Source organism: Dendropsophus ebraccatus, chromosome 11 (assembly GCF_027789765.1).
Source record: "Dendropsophus ebraccatus isolate aDenEbr1 chromosome 11, aDenEbr1.pat, whole genome shotgun sequence".
NCBI classification, from domain to species: Eukaryota; Metazoa; Chordata; class Amphibia; order Anura; family Hylidae; genus Dendropsophus; species Dendropsophus ebraccatus.
The window spans coordinates 62,679,135-62,701,518 of NC_091464.1; the positions used below are offsets into that span (position 1 = coordinate 62,679,135).

At 44.2% G+C, this 22,384-nt stretch overlaps 1 protein-coding gene across 2 annotated transcripts in view; it reads right to left on the reverse strand.

Annotated features, from left to right (window-relative positions):
• Positions 1-1,133: 1,133 nt before the first annotated feature.
• Positions 1,134-22,384, reverse strand: part of CLIC6 (chloride intracellular channel 6) — a 45,587-nt gene continuing 24,336 nt past the window's right edge. For both annotated transcript variants that reach the window (XM_069945427.1, XM_069945426.1), the window contains exons 2-6: positions 6,425-6,534; positions 5,976-6,101; positions 5,401-5,507; positions 4,445-4,626; positions 1,134-3,098 (exon numbers count right to left, since the gene is read on the reverse strand). In XM_069945427.1, coding sequence (XP_069801528.1) covers positions 2,934-3,098; positions 4,445-4,626; positions 5,401-5,507; positions 5,976-6,101; positions 6,425-6,480 — 636 coding nt within the window. In that variant the 5' untranslated portion in view covers positions 6,481-6,534 and the 3' untranslated portion in view covers positions 1,134-2,933. The remainder of the gene's footprint in view (positions 3,099-4,444; positions 4,627-5,400; positions 5,508-5,975; positions 6,102-6,424; positions 6,535-22,384) is intronic.

A 22,384-nucleotide genomic window follows, 5' to 3' on the forward strand; every position in this document is an offset into this window, starting at 1 on the left:
ACAACCTTTCATTGTACTCAATAAGGGGGCAAATACTTTTTACTGACAAAGTCAATGTTTTATCATTTATGGCTATGTAGTAAAGGTTGTAAGATGAAAGCAATCATACAGCTGTCTGTTTAATGACTGGAGTCACAAGCATGGAGTTCCAGAGGTGGTCTAGAAACCAAAACAGCCAAAGCGAAGGAGTTATAGAATTCCCATAACTCCCATTGACTTTAATAAGAGTTGCACAAATGACATGGACCCAGAGGCTACATTCATTATTTATGTAACTGTTATGCTTTGACTGTTCCCAACTTCCAGACCATCTCTGGCAGCCACATATACCCTGGAAGGGACCAGGAATCCATCTTCAGGTACTTCAAGTGCCAGAATATATGATACAGCCTGGGGAAAAGAATGGTGCAGATTTAAGAGAACAATGTATTCAGTAAGCTCCTATACTCCCCCTAGTGGTGGCAGGAGGCATTTAGAACTTTATCACAGAGAATGACAGGGAACTGTGCAAAGGTTGCAGATTCAGCAGACTTGCGGAATAGAATTATCAATACAGACATGTTAGGAGAAAGCACATGTCACCTTTAAGGGACTTTTTGGGATTAAAGGGGTAGTTCAGAATTTATTTCTTTTTTCTAAATCAACTGGTGGCTGAAAGTGCCAGAGATTTGTATTTTACTTGTATTAAAAAATTTCAAGTCTTTTATCAGCTGCTGTATGTCCTGCAGGCAGTGGTGTATTCTTTATAGTCTGACACAGTGCTCTCTGCTGCCACCTCAGTCCATGTCAGGAACTGTCCAGAGCAGGAGCGAATTCCCACAGAAAAACTCCTGCTCTCCAGAGGGGAAAGAATTCTACTTCCTGCAGGACATACAGCTGATAAGTACTGGAAGACTTGAGATTTTTTTTATCAACTTTTAATAGGAGTAAATTATAAATCTCTGTAAATTTCTGGCACCAGTTGATTTGAAAGATTTTGTTGTTGTTGTTAAACTACCCCTTTAAGTCATTTGTACTATCATGACCAAAGCTAGCTGAACAATCCATGAGCTTTGAGAGGCACGGTTTTCTGCAGAATACATACTTGGTTCTGCATGTGATCTTAAATAAAACAAATGAAAAATACACAAACCTGCATGTAACAGTATAGATTTTAATACAAATATGTGTGTACATGTAGGTTTTCAGAAACATATGTCACTAAACAGTTTTCTTTATATATTACTTATGAGATACAAAGAACAACCTTGAATTGCATCAATTGACAAGATCAACTCAAAGGCTTAGAAGCAGCACAATATAGCAGGAGAAAGAGGGCCCCCGAAAAAGTGGACAAAACATCACATGATTCTGGAAATTAAGTCAAGTAACCCTGCTAAAATAAAACACAATTTATTAGGGAAAATCTACTGTTTTAGGAAGTCCTGATAACCCGTTGTTGCAGGAACATACCAATTGGAGGGCCACTATAGGAAAAATCAAGAAAAAGGTGGCCTGTTGGTAGTATTATAGAGGAGAATGTGCCCCTTCCCTTGCTGGTGGCCTGGGAAAGGAGGAGCCTTAGAGACCGCCTATGAGGAATAAATACAGGGGCAGATTACAGTGGTTCCACCTCCAGGGGGCCAAAAGCCTTTTCACAAGATTTATTAGTTAAAAGTAGACATTACTAGGAATGTAAGGCTGAGATGACGTGGATGTTTTTGTACTTCTTATAAAGTAAAGTGGAGACTGACCACGTGTAGATATCTCTGTTCTTTGCTCTGTGCCAGGGACGACGCAGTGGGGGTCCCAAATGGGAAATATTTATGGCATGTTCAGAAGCACTGCTTAGTGCACCCTTACATGGGTCAATGCTCCACCTTACTGCCTTAGCCCTATATCTATATACCCATACCAAAGTAGAGTGGCTTTTTGGTGCCCTACTGACACCAAGCACCCAGGACACAAGCTCTTCCTACCCTCTTCTATACAATATCCTAAAAGTAAGAAAGCCCCTTTGTTAGTTGATCATATATTATGACTGCAGCATTAAAAGCTGGCTTTTTAATTTGTTCAGGGTGTTTTTCACTTTTCCAGTTCAGCTCTATATGTAGCTGAGACCACAACAGAAGAAGATACACATTTTTCATCTAAACAACAAGATGAGATCTGCGAAAGAATTAAATCATACAAATTCTCTCTATGGCTCAGATGCACTTATTGGCACATTCAGGTTCTGGGCGGCAAGTCACTAAGTCTTATCTTTTATAATTTGGCTCTTGTAAGTAAGAAATTTTCCACTGGATTAACCTCTTTGAGGTGATAAAAAGGACAATGGGTATTAGTTGTGTTTCCCGGAAAGCTCTATATGGTTCCTGTAACATCTTCGAGAGTTCTCACCCTACGTTCCCCAATCTCTCGATGGAATCTTCTATGTTGCCCTTACAGATTCAGTGTAAGGGTGGGTTCAGACTACGGAATTCTCGCGGATAAACTCAGTGGAATTCCGTCGGCTGTCCACGCGCACGGCCGTGCGCCTTTCTGCCTGCTCCATAGACACCATTCTATGGGCCGGCGTATTCCGCTATCCGCCCAAAGAAGTGACACACAACGGAATTCCGCGGACATTGTCCGCAAGAATTACGTAGTATGAACCCACCCTAACAGTTTGGGGAAAAACTCGGTGACAACCTGGAGAAAGTATAATGGTAAAGACAAAGACAACAGCTATCTAGTCTTACTATGGATTTTTTTCTTTGTTTAACAGCAAAATTGCAGCTTACAAAATGGCCGCCCCACTATGTGCAGAACACAATGAAATAAAAACGCCTCTCTCTCTTTGACTAAAAAAATTTCTAGTAAATTTGGTAAATTGACTCCTGATTTTGACAAATGACTCCTTTCGAACCACAAATACTGCATATGGAACATTTTCAGAAATCAACAACCTTCTCTTATACATTCATTTGTTTGGCAACACCGTAGTACGCAAATTCGATTTCATAGTCAGCCGGACATGTGTTGGTGAATTCATCCCTGGTGTATGCGTTTCTGAGATATCTCCAGACTCCGGTCATTTCTGCCGGGATTTCAAAATTCCGGAATTTTTTGCAAACAACCTAAAAAAAAAAAATAAAAAAAAAATAACAGTTTACGGGTTATTACCTGTCACTTCCACCATAATGCTAAGAGTTTATAGAAAGTACAATAAACGGAAGGCACCATTCTTTTTGCCCTGTAAGGGCATTTTCTATTGTTAGGTTTATTCTGCCACAGGACAAATTCATGATACAGCCCTGGCCCGGATTTATCATCCTGTCAAATGTGTTTGTTGGAGAGAGTGGCCCATGGTTGCCCATAGCAATTAACCGCAGCTCAACTTTACCAGAGCTCATTAAGATATGAAAGATGAGCTGTGATTGGTTGCTATGGGCAACTACGGGCTCCCATGTCCAATAAACAAATTTGCCATGACTAGGATATTGTATTGGCGCCTTAAACCAACCCAGCTGTTAACACTTTAAAATAAATATACTTGGAGGGCCTTTTACATGAAGTCTTCAGTTATTCTATGCCGAATGCCAGGACAAGCAGTTTTGGTGCCCTAGGCAGGTAGGCAGAGAAAGCAGGTGGGTCTGACAAAGCGGTGTCTGCCGTGACACTGCGGTCACCCGATTCCAGTCTTCCCCGCTCCTCACATGCCTAAATAAAGCCGATTTCTATACAAGCTATCACCTGGTGAGTGCCATCCATCTATTCTCCTTTAGTTCTCTATATATGGCTGGTTTCCATGGATTGAGCAACACAAGAGGTGAATACCGTTGGTTCTGACCGTCACAGTCTGTATAGTGCCTAAGGATTGAGCAGTGCCGTCTGCTTTGTCTTTCATGGGAGTTGCTCCCACAACAAAGACATCAATAAAAGCCCTGACACCAGTTACCAAATATATCTCCTCCTGCTTCTCAAACTATCCTTAACAGGAGAGGTTTTCTATGAAGATTTTCTACAGCTCTGGACAGTTCCTGACACAGACAGAGGTGGCAGCAGAGAGCACTGTGTCAGACTGGAAAGAATACACCACTTCCTGCAGGTCATATAGCAGTTGATAAGTACTGGAAGACTGGAGATTTACAAATCTGTATAACTTTCTAACGCCAGTTGATCTCAAAACAATTTAATTCTCCAGAGTACTTCTTTAATTGTGTCAAAGGTTGCCAGCAATACAGGAGGAAAATAATATGTTTCTACTTTATGTCCTGGGGGAAGTAATAACCTGCATCATATGAAGATGGACTCTAGGGACAGGGACATAATATTATCCCTTTATAAAGCATTGTTGTGACCCCTTATTTCTGGAACAGTCTGTTAAATGGAGGTGCAATGATGGAAAGAGAATATCATATAATCAATAGCAGCCAATCAGACGTCAGCTGAAAATACATGTATTATCTGCTATAGAACAAACCTTTATTATGTGGAGTTTGGGTAACAGGTTACAATCTGCTAGTGTGAATTCATTCCCATCCAGGAACTTCCTGCTGGAGGTGGCGATCTCCTCTGTGGAATAGGCATCGATCTCATCAGGCAGTGGTGAATTCAGAAAGTCATTCAGCTTTTTTAAGCATCTCAGCAGGTTTTTCTCTAAATCTGAAGAAGAGAACACAAAGAATGCCCCTCAGTTTGGCCTAATTACAGATGAAGGGGGTAGTAGTATGATGATGGAGGGACAGTGGGATAAGGGGATAGTAGTATAATGATGAAGTGGTTGTAGTAGTATGATGATGGAAGGGCAGGAGGATAATGGGGGTAGTAGTATAATGATATGGGATGCAGCTGCATCAACTACCAGATGCACAAACTACCAGTATATACAGTCAGTCAGTAGTGTGCCATCTCTGGGCCACAGCCTGTATGCTGCTCTGGGGTGTGTAATATATTGAGGACCTGACACTGGGGTGTGTAATATACTGGGGACCTGATACTGGGATATGTAATGACAAGCCACACCCCTTGTTGTCAACGCTAAAATGTCCCCAGAAAATAATTTCAATTGTTGGCAACTATGCTACTGTAATCTCATCTATGGAACTATCATTTCAGTGCAACTCATATTGCAATGCTTCACGCCCTGATTTTGCAAGCAAGACTATACCAGCAATTCTCCCCCTCATCACATATTACACTAACTTCCCAAAATACAGTTCCCGTGTCACCTACCCACGTTGCCTATAATAGATACATCTATAGACGGTACAGACAAGATTGCTGCATCCAGAGTACAGAAATCCCCATACCATTATCATAAATGATAAAAGCTAGGTGAGGCCTTACTATAGATGAACATTAGGTGCTGTTACCTCTCTGCCCCCCTAATATGCCAGATCCCATCATTCAGTCACTATTCAGAAGTTATCTACTTACTTTCATTTAGATCTTTTCGAGGATTTTTTATGTAGGCTGAAAATTTAGCAAACACATCATTACCCGCTGAATTGGATTCTGGGTGTTTTGGTGCAAGTCTAGGATACCTTGAATAAAGTAGTACATGTATAAGTGACCATTATATTGTACAATGATATGACATAAAAATTTACAGTAAGGCTGGGTTCACACTATGTATGACACCGGACGTTCTGTGACATGGCCTTGTTACAGAACGGCCGGTGTCAGTGAAGTTCATCCCAGCCAGTACTGCAGTAGCGGCCGGATGTACTTCATTTCTTTTTATTTGGGATGCGTGTGCATTCGGGTGCGTCTGTATCCCAATTATCCATAGCAGACAATGAAAAGTGCGTCCAGAGCCGCACTTTACATTGTCTGCCCTGTCAGTTTTGTGTGGCCGCTATTTAATGAATAGCGGGCGCACAAAACTGACATGTCAATTTTTGAAGCGTCCGCAAAGAATAGGTTGGACTATACTATAGCGTAGTGAACTCCTTGTCTATTTTTTTTAGAAAAATTGACTAATCACATGCAAAAATACACAATGGACCTACTTTGGCACTGTTAATTTCTCCTCCAAGAATTCTTCGATTTTATTCACATCAATTTTCACCTCCCCATCAAATGTCATGAATGGCGGGTTAGTTCCCGGTGCCAGATTATGTAGATCGGCAGGTTTCCTATAGGGAATGTATGGGTTATCCACAGAGTATTGCAGACACAGGTCGCTAATAACCATATAGAGGGGAATTTATAAAGAGGTATGGACTTTTTAAAAAATTTTGTGTGGCACACAGTGGCCTTAAAACAAGAAGGTGCGCATAAAACATCCATGTTGTCCCTTCTCTCCACAAACCCCATACATCTTATACTGTTTCAGCGGATTCGGATGACTTTAGTTATAAGGTGTAAGAGCATCGTAACACTAGGGCATCGCTTATCTCTCATTACTTAGAAATACATCTGGTTTACTGATCAAATAACCAAGAATAACCAAGATCACCTTTTCAGATCTACTGTGGTGACGCTAAAGATGACGCCTTTCAGCCACAGGATCATAAATAAACGCTGGGAGAACGGACAGTTCCCAATACTTTCCCCATCACTTCCAGCCTGAAAAACACAGAACAATGAAGATTTACAAACAGTGGACTAAACTCCTCTCCCATTATTTCCTTTGCTTCCCCGACCTCAAGTGACTGTAGTGTCCCAGTGCAGGTGTGCCACTACTTCTCGCCACCACTCTGGGCTGAAGTCTGTACTTTGCTACTTCACCACTTGGTGTCTCACTATACTTGTCTGGTGCACAGCTAAAGGTGATATAAGGGTGTAACTTGCTATTCCTTGTTCTGTCTGCTGTCCAATTGTAAGCCTGGATATCTCATACCACACAGCCTATCACACTCACTTAGAAGTTTCCCTACCAATAAGAGGTTAGTCCCAGCTTCTGCCAGCCAGTGCTTGGTAGGCGGTCCTTATAGTTAGTGTATAGAGAGAGTATAATCAGAGAGCATGACCTTCTTCTAGCAAGTCACACTTATGCATTCAGTTACCCCAGCAGAGTTCTGTACTAACTAGACAATGCCCCTGGACAACCCCTTAGCCTTCCTATAGAAAGCCAGACCTATTCATAAGCCAAGCAAAAGAAACCCCCAAAAATTCTTCAAATATATTAATGCAAAAAAAAAAAAAAAAAAAAAGGACCCCTAATGGGAGTTAATAACTGGGGATCAGGAGAAAGCTGAGTTACTTAATGAGTTCTTCAGCTCTGTATATACAAAAGAAGAGGATGGAGTTGAGGTGGGTGGGGCCAGTGCTGAGGTGGGTGGGGCCAATGCAGCTAATGCATGTAATGTACTGAACTGGTTTACTATAGATATGGTCCAAGATAAATTAAATAAACTCAATGTAACCAAAGTTCCAGGGCCTGATTGATTACACCCCAGAGTTCTTAGGGAACTCAGTTCTGTAATTTCTCTACCCTTGTATGAAATATTCGGTGATTCTTTGCTGACTGGTATTGTGCCGAGGGACTGGCGTAAGGCAAATGTAGTGCCGATCTTCAAAAAGAGCTCTCAAACTTCCCCAGGTAACTATAGACCCGTAAGCTTAAGCTACATCCAGGAATATGTAGTGGCTAATAGTATTATAAGTGATAACCAGCATGGTTTTACTAAGGACAGAAGCTGTCAAACCAACCTGATATGTTTCTATCTAGAGGTAAGTAGAAGCCTGGATGGCGGCGCGGCTGTGGATATAGTGTACCTGGATTTTGCAAAAGCGTTTGAGTGCCTCATGGACGTCTGATGGGTAAGTTAAAGTCTATCAGTCTGGAAAATTTAATGTGTAACTGGATTGAAAACTGGCTTAATAATCGTACCCAGAGAGTGGTGGTCAATGATTCCTACTCCGAATGGTCCCCGGTAATAAGTGGTGTACCCCAAGGGTCAGTACTGGGCCCCCTTCTGTTTAACTTGTTTATTAATGATATTGAGAATGGAATTAACAGCAATGTTTCTATCTTTGCAGATGACACCAAGCTTTGTAGTACAGTACAGTCTATGGAGGATGTGCAGATGTTACAGGAGGACTTAGACACACAGTGTTTGGGCGTCCACTTGGCAAATGAGGTTCAATGTGGATAAATGTAAAGTTATGCACCTGGGTACTAATAACCCACATGCATCATATGTCCTAGGGGGAGTTACTCTGGGAGAGTCGCTGATGGAGAAGGATCTGGGTGTACTTGTAGATAATAGACTACAGAACAGCACACAATGTCAGTCAGTGGCTTCTAAGGCCAGCAGGATATTGTCATGCATTAAAACAGGCATGGACTCTCGGGACAGGGATATAATATTACCGCTTTATAAAGCTTTGGTGCGGCCTCATCTGGAGTATGCCGTCCAGTTTTGGAACCCGATTCATAAAAAGGATGTTCTAGAGCTGGAGAGGGTACAAAGATGGGCAACTAAACTAAAAAGGGGAATGGAGCATCTTAGTTATGAGGAATTTTGTCTAGTCTGGAGAAGAGACGTTTAAAGGGGAGATATGATTTATTTATTTATTTAAATATATAAATGGCTCCTACAAGAAATATGGGGAAAAGATGTTCCAGGTAAAACCCCCTCAAAAGGACAAGGGGGCACTGCCTCCGCCTGGAGAAAAAAAGGTTCAATCTCTGGAGGCGACAAGTCTTCTTTACCATGAGAACTGTGAATCTGTGGAACAGTCTACCACAGGATCTGGTCACAGCAAAAACAGTAGAGGGCTTCAAAACCGGCCTAGACAAGTTCTTAGAGCAAAATAATATAAATGCATATTTATAAAACCTATCACCCCTCCCCTTCCCTGTATCCATCCCCTCCCTATACCCCCCCTCCCTGTATCCATCCCCTCCTTATACCCCCCCCTCCCTGTATCCATCCCCTCCTTATACCCCCCCCCTCCCTGTATCCATCCCCTCCTTATATCCCCCCTCCCTGTATCCATCCCCTCCCTATACCCCCCTCCCTGTATCCATCCCCTCCTTATACCCCCCCTCCCTGTATCCATCCCCTCCTTATACCCCCCCTCCCTGTATCCATCCCCTCCCTATACCCCCCTCCCTATATCCATCCCCTCCTTATACCCCCCCCCTCCCTGTATCCATCCCCTCCTTATACCCCCCCTTCCCTGCATCCATCCCCTCCTTGTATACCTCCCTTCCCTGTATCCATCCCCTCCTTGGTTGAACTTGATGGACATATGTCTTTTTTCAACCGTATTAGCTATGTAACTATGTAACTATGTAACCTTCTATCACTACTACACACCTATACTTCAGGCAACCTAGTTAACTCTTTTGTGTTGTCCATCAGGAGAAGGGACTGTTCTGTTCTGTGTTATACCGTATACCTTTATTGCCAAAATATATTGTATTGTACTGAAGATTACATCAGTAAATTGTTCATGGTTAAGTGCTGGACTCTGTGGTTATTTTTGCACCTGCAGCCCCACTGTAGTGTCCTAGTTCAGGTGTTCCACTACTTCTGTATTCCATCTGTCAAAATGTATCTGTCAGGTGTCACACTCTGGGATGATGAGTGCCATTTTGCACTTTCACCACTTGCGGTCTCATTCTCTCATATTATATTGCACAGATGAAGGTCTGAAAGGGTTAACTCTGTTCTCACAGTATTTTGTGTTGTCCAATCGCTGGCTTGGGTGCCTCACACTTTTCTACCTGTCCCACACTCACACCACTCTTGTTTTCGCACTTTCCCCACAATTAGTAGGTTAGTCCCTGTAACCCATTCAGAAAAATACATCTATCCAGGATTTGTCTGCAGTGGAACAAAGTGCAAAGTCAAAGAATTCCATTGATTCTTGCTCGACCTACTTGGGAAACCTTGTGGGGTTAAGGTGGTCTTTCTACTTCTTCTCAGTCCTAACCGTGAGTATGAGCTTCTTCAACTAAGTCACACACAGTACAAGTTTCCCCAGCAGAGTTCTATACTTATTAGGCAAGGCCCAAAGGTTGCCCCCTAATGCTACAAGCCTCCCAGCTCCCAGACAAAGCTTTATGTGTTGTCTATCAAGGGATAGGACATTGTTCTGCGTATTTTTGTGATTATCTTTTCCGCACTTTCACCTTTAAAATGTACTACTATATTGCACTAAAGATTCCATAAGTACAATGTTATTCTGGTTAGGTGCTGGACTATGTGCTAATTTTTGCCTCACACCTGCACCCACACACACCCACGGCTAGCTTTTACAAAGCCTAGTGTTAGTACACCTAGGGGTGGGCTTCACCACTCCTGGTCACTGTGACAAGTGCCCAACCAAAACACCAACACCTAGCCCTCTGCTGTTACCACCTAGCAACCTCAGGTTACTGCATAAACTTTTAAAGCCCAGTGCTAGTACATCCCTAGGGGTGAGTATACCACTCCTGGCCATTGTGACAAGCACCTAGTCAGTACACGAACACCCAGCCCACTGCTAAGAACACCTTGCAACCTTAGGTAATGGCATGATCACATTTTTGCAGAAAAGAAGAAGAACCTATATATCAGGCAAAAGATTCTGAACATGTAACATACATTTGTTTTGTACTGTGTTGATCCAGAGGAAGGCAAAAGAAAAATTCTTCCTATCTTCGGAATAAATCCCTGGATCAATGTAATATTCTGAAAAGTCAACCAGGCCTCTCTGTTAAACTAATCAGCCATCACAACTTATATATCTTCATAGTCTCATAGTCTGCTTTTACAGAAGAGAATCCTGGTATATGATGATGGTCAAACCTGCCCCCTCTAGAGGATACCCCTTGTCATCCTGCCCTGATGTCTATATTATACATATTAGTGTGGTGTCCCACCACAGGTGTTTTTGTCTCTCCTGTGTGCCTCTCAAAAAGCTTCCTCTTTCAGGTTTAAAAGTGGTCTGAAGTTTCACCACTAGGTGTCAGTATTTTATATGTCTATGTATTGCACAGCTGAAGTCAGTAATGTTTAATGTTTTAACTGGCGTCAAGACACACTCCTATCTCTGGCTAAGCTGGCAGGCAAATACCAACTAGCCTTACCACCACTTTAGCATATAGACATTACACTTAATTTTTTTTTTTTTAAGTGCCCTTTATTCCAGAGCACTATACAAGCAATGGGGGGTGACTGACAGAACATTACAAAATCAAATCACCTTACATAAACAAGGTGGGTGGCAGACTGGTACATAGGGACAAAGGACCCTGCCCGTCAGGACTTACAGTCTATAAGGTAAGGGGAGAGAGACAGAAGGTAAAGGGATGGTAGCGGGATATCAGGTAAGAGAAGCTGTCTGTGCCAGTAGCTCAGTGTAGCAAAGCAAGCAACATTCCGCTTCTGCTGGAAATGGAAGGTCAGTGTAGCCAGTATAGAGTCTATACTGGTCAGTGTAGCCAGTATAGAGTCTATACTGGTCAGTGTAGCCAGTATAGAGTCTATACTGAGCTTTCATTTCCAGCAGGAACGGCACTTCACCAAATGTTTTAAAATCACTAGCAGTCCAGGAGAACAGGTGTCCAGGGACACGGCAGCAGCGGTGGAGCAGGACAGGTAAGTATATATCCCTGGCATCTCCACCGCAGCCCCGGTAGCATAGTAAAATAAAATTTCATCCCCTTTAAGTTAGCCAATCTGCCAATTTTGACCAACTTCTAATATGTATGGGGGTCTACTGACTGTCATTTGCTGTTCCATTCTTTTGTTCTCACGTAGATAAGCTGCCACCAATGGTATATGGCAGAAGCTCCTTCCCCTTTCCTTTCAGAATATATGCACACCCGAGTAAGCTGAGCATGCATGTGTATGGGAGGCTAGAAAGAGATCGCTGTCAGCTGAATGATCTATACGAAATGCAAATAAATGTAACTATATGTGCCACCTAGATGCCTCCATGTGACACTAGTGCCCACTAAGGGTATGTTCACATGGAGCAAAAGCGGCAGAATTCCGCGGAGGATCTCTCCGCCATGGAATCCTGCCAGCCTCAGTGTCACACAGTGTCTCTATGGGATGGCTCGCGTGCCTTCGCGCCTGTTAATTTTTTGAGCGGAGAGCGGTGGGAGCAAAGATGCACGAGCCCACGAGACACTGTCTGACACTGAGCCAGGTGGGATCTCTCCACCACGGAATTCCGCTGCTTTTGCTCTGTGTGAACATACCCTTATACAGAAATACAAGGATTAAGTGGGTTCTCAGTATAGCACAATCTTCCTGGCCCGACACATTGTAACAGCGGTTACAGATAACAAAGTGATATGCAATTCTCACTTTTCACTTAATGTGACAAGTTAACACTCCTGGAGCAGATCCACAACAAACACAGGACATGCCCAAGCGGCAGGGAACAAGTGACCCCACTATACGGGGCCCGGGATACTGGATTGTACTGCAGGATTTACAGCTAAGAGGACAGGTTCCTGGGAACCGCACGTTTTCCTCATTTGTGTCCCATTGTCCTGGCAACAGTAAATTTCACTAACGCACAAGGCGGAGGATTTCTCTGTAATTTTCCACATGGTCCTGGAACTTAGTTACTATAGAGAGGAGAGGCAGACTATGGCTTTAGGACAGGTGGATGGCCAGGGATTAAAAACAGATACATTATATAGGGAATGATGTATAGGACACTCAATGTACCCTGTGTGCTGGAGGGCAGTGTTCTCCAACCTGTGGCTTTCCAGCTGTTTCAAAACTACAGCTCCCATCATCAGCATCATGATGGAAGCTATAGCTTTGCAACAGCTGGAGAACATTGTTCTTCATAGGTGTACAGTCTTTTGGTAACTTTAACAACCACCATACAGCACAGTGGAATATGTTGGTGCTATATATGCAGGGAAGTCTGATTTATAGGGTCAATGTGTGGAACATAACATCGTTTATACCTTTATTTATTATTTTGTAATTTTAGATTATTTTTTTTAAGTTTATGAAAACAAGGCAATCAACAAGCAGGTGGGCTACTATTGAGAAATCCCACCATTCTATCTATTGCCTGGTTTCCACACTCTATATGCTCAGGGGTTTAAAATAGTCTTTAAATCAACTGGTGTCAGAAATGTATAGAGATTAGTCATTTCTATTTAAAAATCTCCAGTCTTCCAGTATTTATCAGCAGTATTTGTAGGTCCTGCAGGAAGTGGCGTATTCCTTAAAGTCTGACACAGTGCTCTCTGCTGCCACCTCTGTCCGTTTCAGGAAATGTCCAGAGCAGGAGCAATTGCATATAGAAAACCTCTCTTACTCGGGACAGTTCCTGACATGGACAGAAAATTGTCTCTTTAGTGCCACCTAGAGACAGGTTCCTTGTAAGTTTAGGCCATAAAAGAGCCTTTTAGCAGTCTTTTGGAATTGGCAACCAAATCAGATTCAGCCAGTGCCCTGTTGTATAATAATGAGAAGCAAGAATGGGTATAGCTTGGGGGGGGGGGTTACTAATTTTAACAAAAGAAGAGAGCTGGCACCAATTCCTGTACCACTCTTATGGTGCGTTTATCTGACAGATTTTTGAAGCCAAAGCCAGGAACAGACTATAAACAGGGTGCAGGTCATAAAGGAAAGACTGAGATTCCTTGTCTTTTTAATTCCATTCCTGACTTTGGCTTCCAAAATTGGTCAGATAAATCTGCCTGTGTAAACGCACCATTAGGAGCAATGAGCTATGCCTCTGCAGTCCAAAAAGCGGTGCTTCAAATTGCTAATACAGGATAGTAGGGTTCAAGCAACAGTCTCCCTGGCCAGAAGAAACACTGGATGGCGCGAAACAACTGTGCTTTAGGGTGCCTTCACACATACCGACTCGCAGCAGAAAACTCCCTGCGAGTTTCTGCTACGAGCCGAGGTCCTGGAAGGCCCCTATCACTACATACAAGCAGTGGTCTGAAAGACCGCTGCGTGTATGTAATGCAGCCGCCCCCTTAACCCCTTCGGCTCCCGCACCGCTCCCGCACCGCTGTCTCCATACATTACCTGGCTCTGGCTGCACAGGGTCCCGGGGTCCTGCTCTGCCGCCCAGCCAATCAGTGTGTTGCCCAGCCGCAGCCACTGATTGGCTGGGCGGCAGAGCAGGACCCCGGGACCCCGTGCAGCCAGAGCCAGGTAATGTATGGAGACAGCGGTGCGGGAGCCAAAGGGGTTAAGGGGGCGGCTGCATTACATACACGCAGCGGTCTTTCAGACCACTGCTTGTATGTAGTGATAGGGGCCTTCCAGGACCTCGGCTCGTAGCAGAAACTCGCAGGGAGTTTTCTGCTGCGAGTCGGTATGTGTGAAGGCACCCTAAAGTGCTAACACAGGATAGTAGCATTCATGCAACAAGCAACAGTCTCCCTGACAGTCCTCTATCAAAAATCAGATTACAAAATGGTAATGATCTGATCTTAATGGGGTAGTTGCCCCAAATGTTTTTTTCTTTCAAATCAGCTGGTGCCAGGAAGTGTCAGACATTTGTAATTTACTTCTATTAAAGAAATCTGAATTCTTCCAGTACTTATCAGCTGCTGTATGTCCAGCAGGAAGTGGTGTATTCTTTCTAGTCTTAAGAGCAGGAGAGTTTTTCTATGGGGATTTGCTGCTGCTCTAGACAGTTCCTTACATGGACAGAGGTGGCAGAAGAGAGCACTGGAAAGAATACACCACTTCCTGCAGGACATACAACAGCTGGAGATTTTTTTAATAGAAGTAAATCACAAATCTCTGGCAATTTCTAGAACCAGTTGATTTAAAAAAGTTTTTTTTGTGAACAACCCCTTTAATGTTAAGATTAGAGATGAGCGAACCTCGAGCATGCTCGAGTTCATCTGAACCAAATCGTTCGGCATTTGATTAGCGGGGGCTGCTGAACTTGGATAAAGCTCTAAGGTTGTCTGGAAAACATGGATACAGCCAATGACCATATCCATGTTTTCCACATAGCCTTAGGGCTTTATCCAAGTTCAGCAGCCACCGCTAATCAAATGCCGAACGCTCGGGTTCGGATGAACTCCAGCATGCTCGAGGTTCGCTCATCTCTAGTTAAGATGTATTCAGTCTTTTTTTTTGCTACACATCACCATGTAAATGAATGAGAACTATTCCTGGATCTTTACTTGTATATTAAATACCCTTAAAGGGGTTGTCCGGCGATAAAAAATTATTCACAGAATAACACACATTACAAAGTTATACAACTTTGTAATGTATGTTATGTGTGTGAATGGCCCCCTTCCCCGTGTCCCACCACCCCCACCCGTGTACCCGGAAGTGTGGTGCGCTATACATTACCTGTCACGTGCCGACCACGGTCTCCGATCCTCAGCAGTGACGTCTTCTTCGGGAGGCCGGCGGATCTTCCCGAGTGCCAGCCGCCCTCTGCAGCGTCATCCGAAGCTCAGCCGCGATTGGCTGAGCATAACTGTGCTCAGCCAATCGCGGCTGAGCGGCTGATGACGCGGCCACGTCGGGAAGATCGGGACGTCACTGCTGACGATCGGAGACCGTGGACGACACGAGATGCGGTGAGTATAATGCACCACACTTCCGGGTCTAGCGTGGGTGGGGGGAAACACGGGGAAGGGGGCCATTCACAGACATAACATACATTACAAAGTTGTATAACTTTGTAATGTGTGTTATTCTGTGAATAATTTTTTATCGCCGGACAACCCCTTTAAGGGTCTATTACACGGGCCGATTATTGTACAAAAAGTTGTTAAATCGTTCGGATTTAATCAATAATCTTTTGGTGTAAACGCAGCATAATAATAATAATAATAATTAGAGATGAGCGAACCTCAAGCATGCTCGAGTCCATCCGAACCCGAACTTTTGGCATTTGATTAGCGGTGGCTGCTGAACTTGGATAAAGCCCTAAGGCTATGTGGAAAACATGGATATAGTCATTGGCTGTATCCATGTTTTCCAGACAACCTTAGGGCTTTATCCAAGTTCAGCAGCCACCGCTAATCAAATGCCGAACGATCGGGTTCGGATGGACTCGAGCATGCTCCAGGTTCGCTGATCTCTAATAATAAAATGTATTTGTATGTTGAGAACCAATTCCGCAGCGCTGATTAAACGAAAATTTGTTTGTATGTTGCTGATTGCATCTTTTTCAGCTGACCTCAAAATCATTGTTAATTGTTCTAAAGTCTTTCTGTGTAAACGCTCATCGGTCACAGTATAGAGATACGAACGCAATTACGAATTTTCACAGAATATATACGAATGCAATTACGATCGCATTAACGACTTTTCATAGCGATTTATCTTGTCATCTAATTGCCTATCGCTTAAAACAAAAAATCATCACCTGTCGTACTCTAAACGGGCATTTAAGCGATTTATCTGTTTCTGTAAAAGCACCCTTATAGTGCCAGGGACATTACTTGTTGGGATTCTACCATCTAGTGGTGAAAACAAGTATTACAAGTCTGTGAGATCTTACATTTTTTATAAACATATACAGAATAAAATGTTTAGATTATTTGCTGACAAGGAACATCTGTAAGATGACATCACATTTACTGGCATCATTAAGAATTCATTGTTCCATAAAAAATGATAGCCGTCCTGGTCCAGATGCAGCAAGCAGGCCCAAACCATTATATTATCACCACTGTGTTTTATAGATGGTATGAGATTTTAATGCTGAAATGCAGGGTTTCATTTCTCCAAACCAATAGAGACCACAACACATTGTTCCCATAGTCCGTAGTCTTCCGGCTTGTCCGGGTCATCGTTAGCTAACTGCAGACCAGAGACAAGGACCATGTGACACTTGTCCTCATTAGAGGCCTGGCCTGCTGTAGCATTTGCTCATACATCAGGCCAGGGGCGTAGCTAGGGGTTCAGCCTAGGGGGGGCGAGTGAGCCTCAGTGGGCCCCCAACCAATTACAGTATGTTACCCATAAGGAACCTCAGCAGATGACAATGCTTTCCGAATAATATAGGGTATTTTCTACAACATTATTCATAGTGAACAGAGACTGAGAACAGTGGAAAAGACTTTCTACATCTCACATATATAACCATGTAAAAAATAAAGGGGTTATCCAGCATTGCTAAAACATAGCTGCCTTTTTTCCAGAAACAGCGCCTCTCTCCTCCAAAGCTTGGATGTGGTAGTGCAGCTCAGTTCCACTAAAAGAGATTACAACAAGTTATACCACAAACAACATAGAGGAAGCTGTGGTGCTGTTTCTGTTTTTTATCTAGTCATCCATCCATTCTTCTATCTCTTTTTTTCATGTCTATCTGTCTAATATCTATTGGGCAGCATGAGGACTACACCATAGCTGATGGTCAATGACCAAATTAGCAACACCCAAAGGAGTACAAATAGAGTAAATGTATAGTACAAATGCTGGGTAATAGTAAATAGTCCCATGCAGTTCAAGGCAACTATTTTAAATAACCTGTATACAAAAAAGCCAGACTGCAACATAACTAAAAGGAATAATTACTATAAATCCATAGAAACAATACATGAAAAATGTAGGAGAAATCAGCCCAGATAATCATGGCGTACAGGGTATATGAGAGCAGCCAATTTATGCCTCCGTGTAGTATTCAGACCCAATTTTAGCCCTCATATAGTTTGCAGGGTCCCTCTATGCTCTCATATTGTAAAAAGCCCACCATCTATACCCTAACATAGTAGATTATCCCCCCTTGTTCATCCTTATAGAAGATAGACCCTCCCTGTGGTTCCCCAAATAGTATTGAGGTCCCTCTGTAGTTAGGCCTTCTGTGCCCCAATATAGTTATTATTTTCCTCTGTTTCCATGTAGTACTAGTTAGGGTCCTCTGTGCCCTCATATAGAAGTTAGCTACCCCTTTGCGCATCTATCTAGTATTTAGACCTCCATGTAGTATCCTCCATGTAGGCATCCCCTCCAGCACTATCTCATCTAGGTAATCCCCCTGGTATGTATTCTCCATGTGGCCACCCCCTTTCCCAGCAGTAATCTACCTGGTAATGCTCCTGGTGGTTAGACACCACCACCACCACTGTAAGTAGACTGTACTGTTCCTCCAAATTAGGTATACCCTTTTAAGTTGGCCAGGACATCCCATACCCCAACCCCCATATATGAAATCCTTCCTAGGAGTTAGCCCCACCCACCCACATAGGTCTCCTCCTCTATAACTAAGGGGAAAAAAGCCATACTTACCTGCTGTGCGGTTGCAGTACTGTAGTCTTCTGATGTCAACTTTCTCCCTGCTCTGTGAGCACACAAGTGACATCATCTATGTCCCACAGCCGTAAGGGAGGGAATGGCCTCTTGTGGCCACAACAGTGATTGGCAGGGTGGAGAGCCAATGCTCTTCTCTTCTTGTCAATCACCCTGCTGCATTCAACTGTATCTTCTCCTCGCATACAAGCGCATACAGCTAAATAGTCAGACAAAACATTCGGTAGCCGTGTGGGCCTCCCTGGAGCACTAAATGATGGCCAGGGGCCACCTACAGCCAATAAACATTTGTTAAGTCTGTCTGCAAAAGCAATAGCTTTTGCGGTCAGCATTAACTGGCAAAATCTTCAGTGGGCCCCCTGCCTGTGTGGGCCCGGGAGCATCCGCCCCCTCTGCCCCCACCAAATTACGCTACTGCATCAGGCCCCTTAACCATATCACAGCTATAACATTAAGACGTCACGTGATATGACATGGTGGGCAGGGAGGGATGAGAAAAAGTAGTAGAGTACTCAGCAGACTGAGTGTAACCGCAAAGGCTACTGGGAAGTGTAGTCTTGGAGTGGCAAGTAAATGGAGTGGTGAGATCAAAGCACTCAGGCACTGGGGACTCTATGCCACCATACATGCTAGAAAGGACCTGCCATATGAAGTATTTTTTTTTTTTTACACACAGGCTCTTCGGAATACCCCTTTAACATTAGCTAATGTAAGAAAGGCCTTTAGTTACTTAAAGGTTACCTTGGCTACCTTACACCTCGCTCTTGGTCTATCCATCTGTGTACTGGTGGAATACAAACTGTTTTGAGATGGTTACGTAACCTTTTACAGTCCTCTTGTAAACTCCTCAGAAATCTCCCCATGTGACTGCAGGATGAGACTACCCAAGGTTTGCTTGTAGTCTGTTACCATGGAGACACAAAGGTTTGTATGTCATCATTGGGAATCCCACCCTTCGAGAGACTGCAAGCAGGGCCGATTCTAGGTTCTATGCTGCCTGAGGCGAAAATTGAAACTGCGCCCCTTCCCCTGCAAACACAACTATATACCAGCATTGCATATATAACTACATACCAACAGTGCATACAGAACTATATAACAGAAGTGCATACACTAAGGGTATGTTCACACTGAGTAAAACAGGTGGAATTCCGCGGTGGAACTCTCCGCCGCAGGATCCCGCCTGTCTCACTGTCCCATAGCCCATCTATGGGAGAGCGTGCGCTCCTCCGCAGCCGCCGCTCTCCGCTCGAAGAAGTAACATGATACTGCAGCGGCGGCTGCAGAGGAGCATGTATAAGTGCCAGTCTTAATGGTGGTGACATATGGGGAGCCAAGTGTTAGAGACCCCCAAATAGTATAGGCCTCAGACGGCCTAATACTGCCAGCTTCAGACCCTCAATAATACTGTTAGCCTCAGAGACCACCTTACCCATATCATCATACTACTCCCCCCTTCATCCTCCATCATCATACTACTCCCCCCTTCATCCTCCTTCCCCCTCCACCATCATACTACTCCCCCCTTCATCCTCCTCCCCCCTTCATCCTCCTGCCCTATCATCATACTACTACCCCCACCTTTATCCTCCAGACCCTCTATCATCATACTACGACCCACTTTATCATCCTCCTGCCCTTCCATCATCATAGTACTACCCCTCTCATCCTCCTGCCCTTCCATCATCATAGTATAACCCCCCTCATCCTCCTGCCCTTCCATCATCATAGTATAACCCCTCTCATCCTCCTGCCCATCCATCATTATAGTACTACCCCTCTCATCCTCCTGTCCTTCCATCATCAAACTACAACCCCTCTCATCTTCCTTCCTCCTCCATCCTCATAGTACAACCCCTCTCATCCTCCTGTCCCTCCATCATCATACTACTACCCCTCTCATCCTCCTGTCCCTCCATCATCATACTACTACCCCTCTCATCCTTCTGCCCTTTCATCATCATAGTATAACCCCTCTCATCCTCCTGTCCCTCCATCATCATACTACTACCCCTCTCATCCTTCTGCCCTTTCATCATCATAGTATAACCCCTCTCATCCTTCCGCCCTTTCATCATCATACTACTACCCCTCTCATCCTTCTGCCCTTTCATCATCATAGTATAACCCCTCTCATCCTCCTGCCCTTTCATCATCATACTACTACCCCTCTCATCCTTCCGCCCTTTCATCATCATACTACTACCCCTCTCATCCTTCTGCCCTTCCATCATCATACTACTTCTCCCTTCATCCTCCTCCTGTCCCTTCATCATCATACCACTAGCCCCTTCATCTGTATTTAAAACAAAAAAAGCCATACTCACCTCACCAGTCTGGCCCCTCTAGTCTTCCAGGGACTCCTCTCCCGCTCTGCATGGGTGACACATCACTCGCGCTCGGCAGGGGCGGGGCTTCCCGCGGCAGAGGGCGGAGCTTCCCGGGACATGGTTTTGCCGGGGCTGTCTCGTCAGAATCAGGACAGTCCCGGCAAAACCTGAGGGCCCCCACCTGCTCCCCTCCTCACCATCCGGACCGGGATCCACCGCTTCTCCTTTCCCTCGGTGACAGGAGAAGACACCACACAGGCCCCTCCCCCAGGCCAGGTTGTACAGCATTGTGACCTGGCCTGGGGGAGGGGCCTGTCACCCAGCGGATGCCGTACAGGGGAGAGGATTATAGTGTGAGTGGGGGCGTCCTCTCCTGTCACCGAGGGCCACGAGTCTGGCGGCAGTGCATCCCTAGAAGCTGCAGAGCTGCAGCTTCTAGGGATGCGGAAAGGGGGACACCTGAGCGGGCGGCGGGAGTCAGATGACAGGGCAGAAGTTGCCGCCCCTAAAGGGACCCCAGAATGTGCCGCCTGAGGCGGAATACTCATTCCGCCTCATGGCAGAAGCGGCCCTGACTGCAAGATGGTTGTTCTGTAATTGTACCCAGCTAAAAAGAGGTGGAAACAAATGAAGACTATGAAGCCACGAAAACTATATGGGACTTTGTACCTACGAAGAGGATTTAGGGTCCCTGACCTAACATTAAGACCTTTTCAAACTGTATCAAACTATAAACAATGAGGTTAAAGTTTCAACTGGATGTAGCAGTTTACTGACGCACTGACCTTTAATGGGTTAATACTACGAGGTAGAGATTAGCCCCCAGCAGCGACATGTTCAGTAGATTAGTGTCACAAGTGCAAAAACTCCTGAGTGAACTCTGTTGGGCCTTTATGTCATGTTTGGTCTTAGGCCTAAAAAATATTTTCAGCTATTCATAATCTTTACTTAATAACCTGGTGGGAATCCAGCCAAGCATTCCCTATAGAGACAAAACCCCTATATCCTCTGTAATGTCTTAAGAGGAATTATGGGAATAAAGGGGGCTTTGTTCCTGAGCCTGCAACCGAGGGAAACAGATTATAGAGCGCATTATTATAATAACACCCTCTTCTAACGTTCCTGCATTATTGCTTAGAGTATATCACCTTCATTCAGCCGGAGGCTACCGTCTGTAAAGAAATGGCGGAGAAGTCATCTGACAATTGTGCACAGTGATGAGTTATGTCTGTCATTTTTTTTTTCCTTATAAATCGTAACAGGTGCACTTTAAATAGTTCCGACCTATCCACATGTAGCAACACCAATTGTCACTATTTTTTTTCTAAAACTAGTTTTTTCCCCATTTTAATTACTTTTGTAATACTGGGGAGGGAGGTCACTGAGAACATAAGTATAAAATAAAGCGCCCCCAATTTACAACATTGTTTCTGACCTCAACCAGACACCTAAATACATACACTGGATCTCAAAAGCCTAAATTAGACCAAAAAGACCCCATCCTCACACAAACTGCTTCCATGGCTCTTTTCTCTCCAAATCACCTGGTCATCCTGCCACCCACCCCAGACTGGTGAACAACCTCACCCCACCCCCACCCACTCAAACCCAGACTGGTCAACCTGCCCCCTCAACCTGGAAAGGAAGGGCAAAATGGATGCAGCATAATGCAGGTCCAGACATGACTGGTTGAATAGTAGGGAGTTAAGAATCCCTAAAAGTTGCTGACAGGGGCTTTGCTAGGTTGCTAAACCCTCTGGGGCACATGCCCTCTGAGTTGTTTCTTGCTCAATATGAGGTTCGATACACAACACTATGGGGGAGATTTATCAAACTGGTGTAAAGTAGAATTCTCTTAGTTGCCCCTAGCAACCAATCAGAGTCCACCTTTCATTCCTCACAGATTCTTTAAAAATAAAAGGTGGG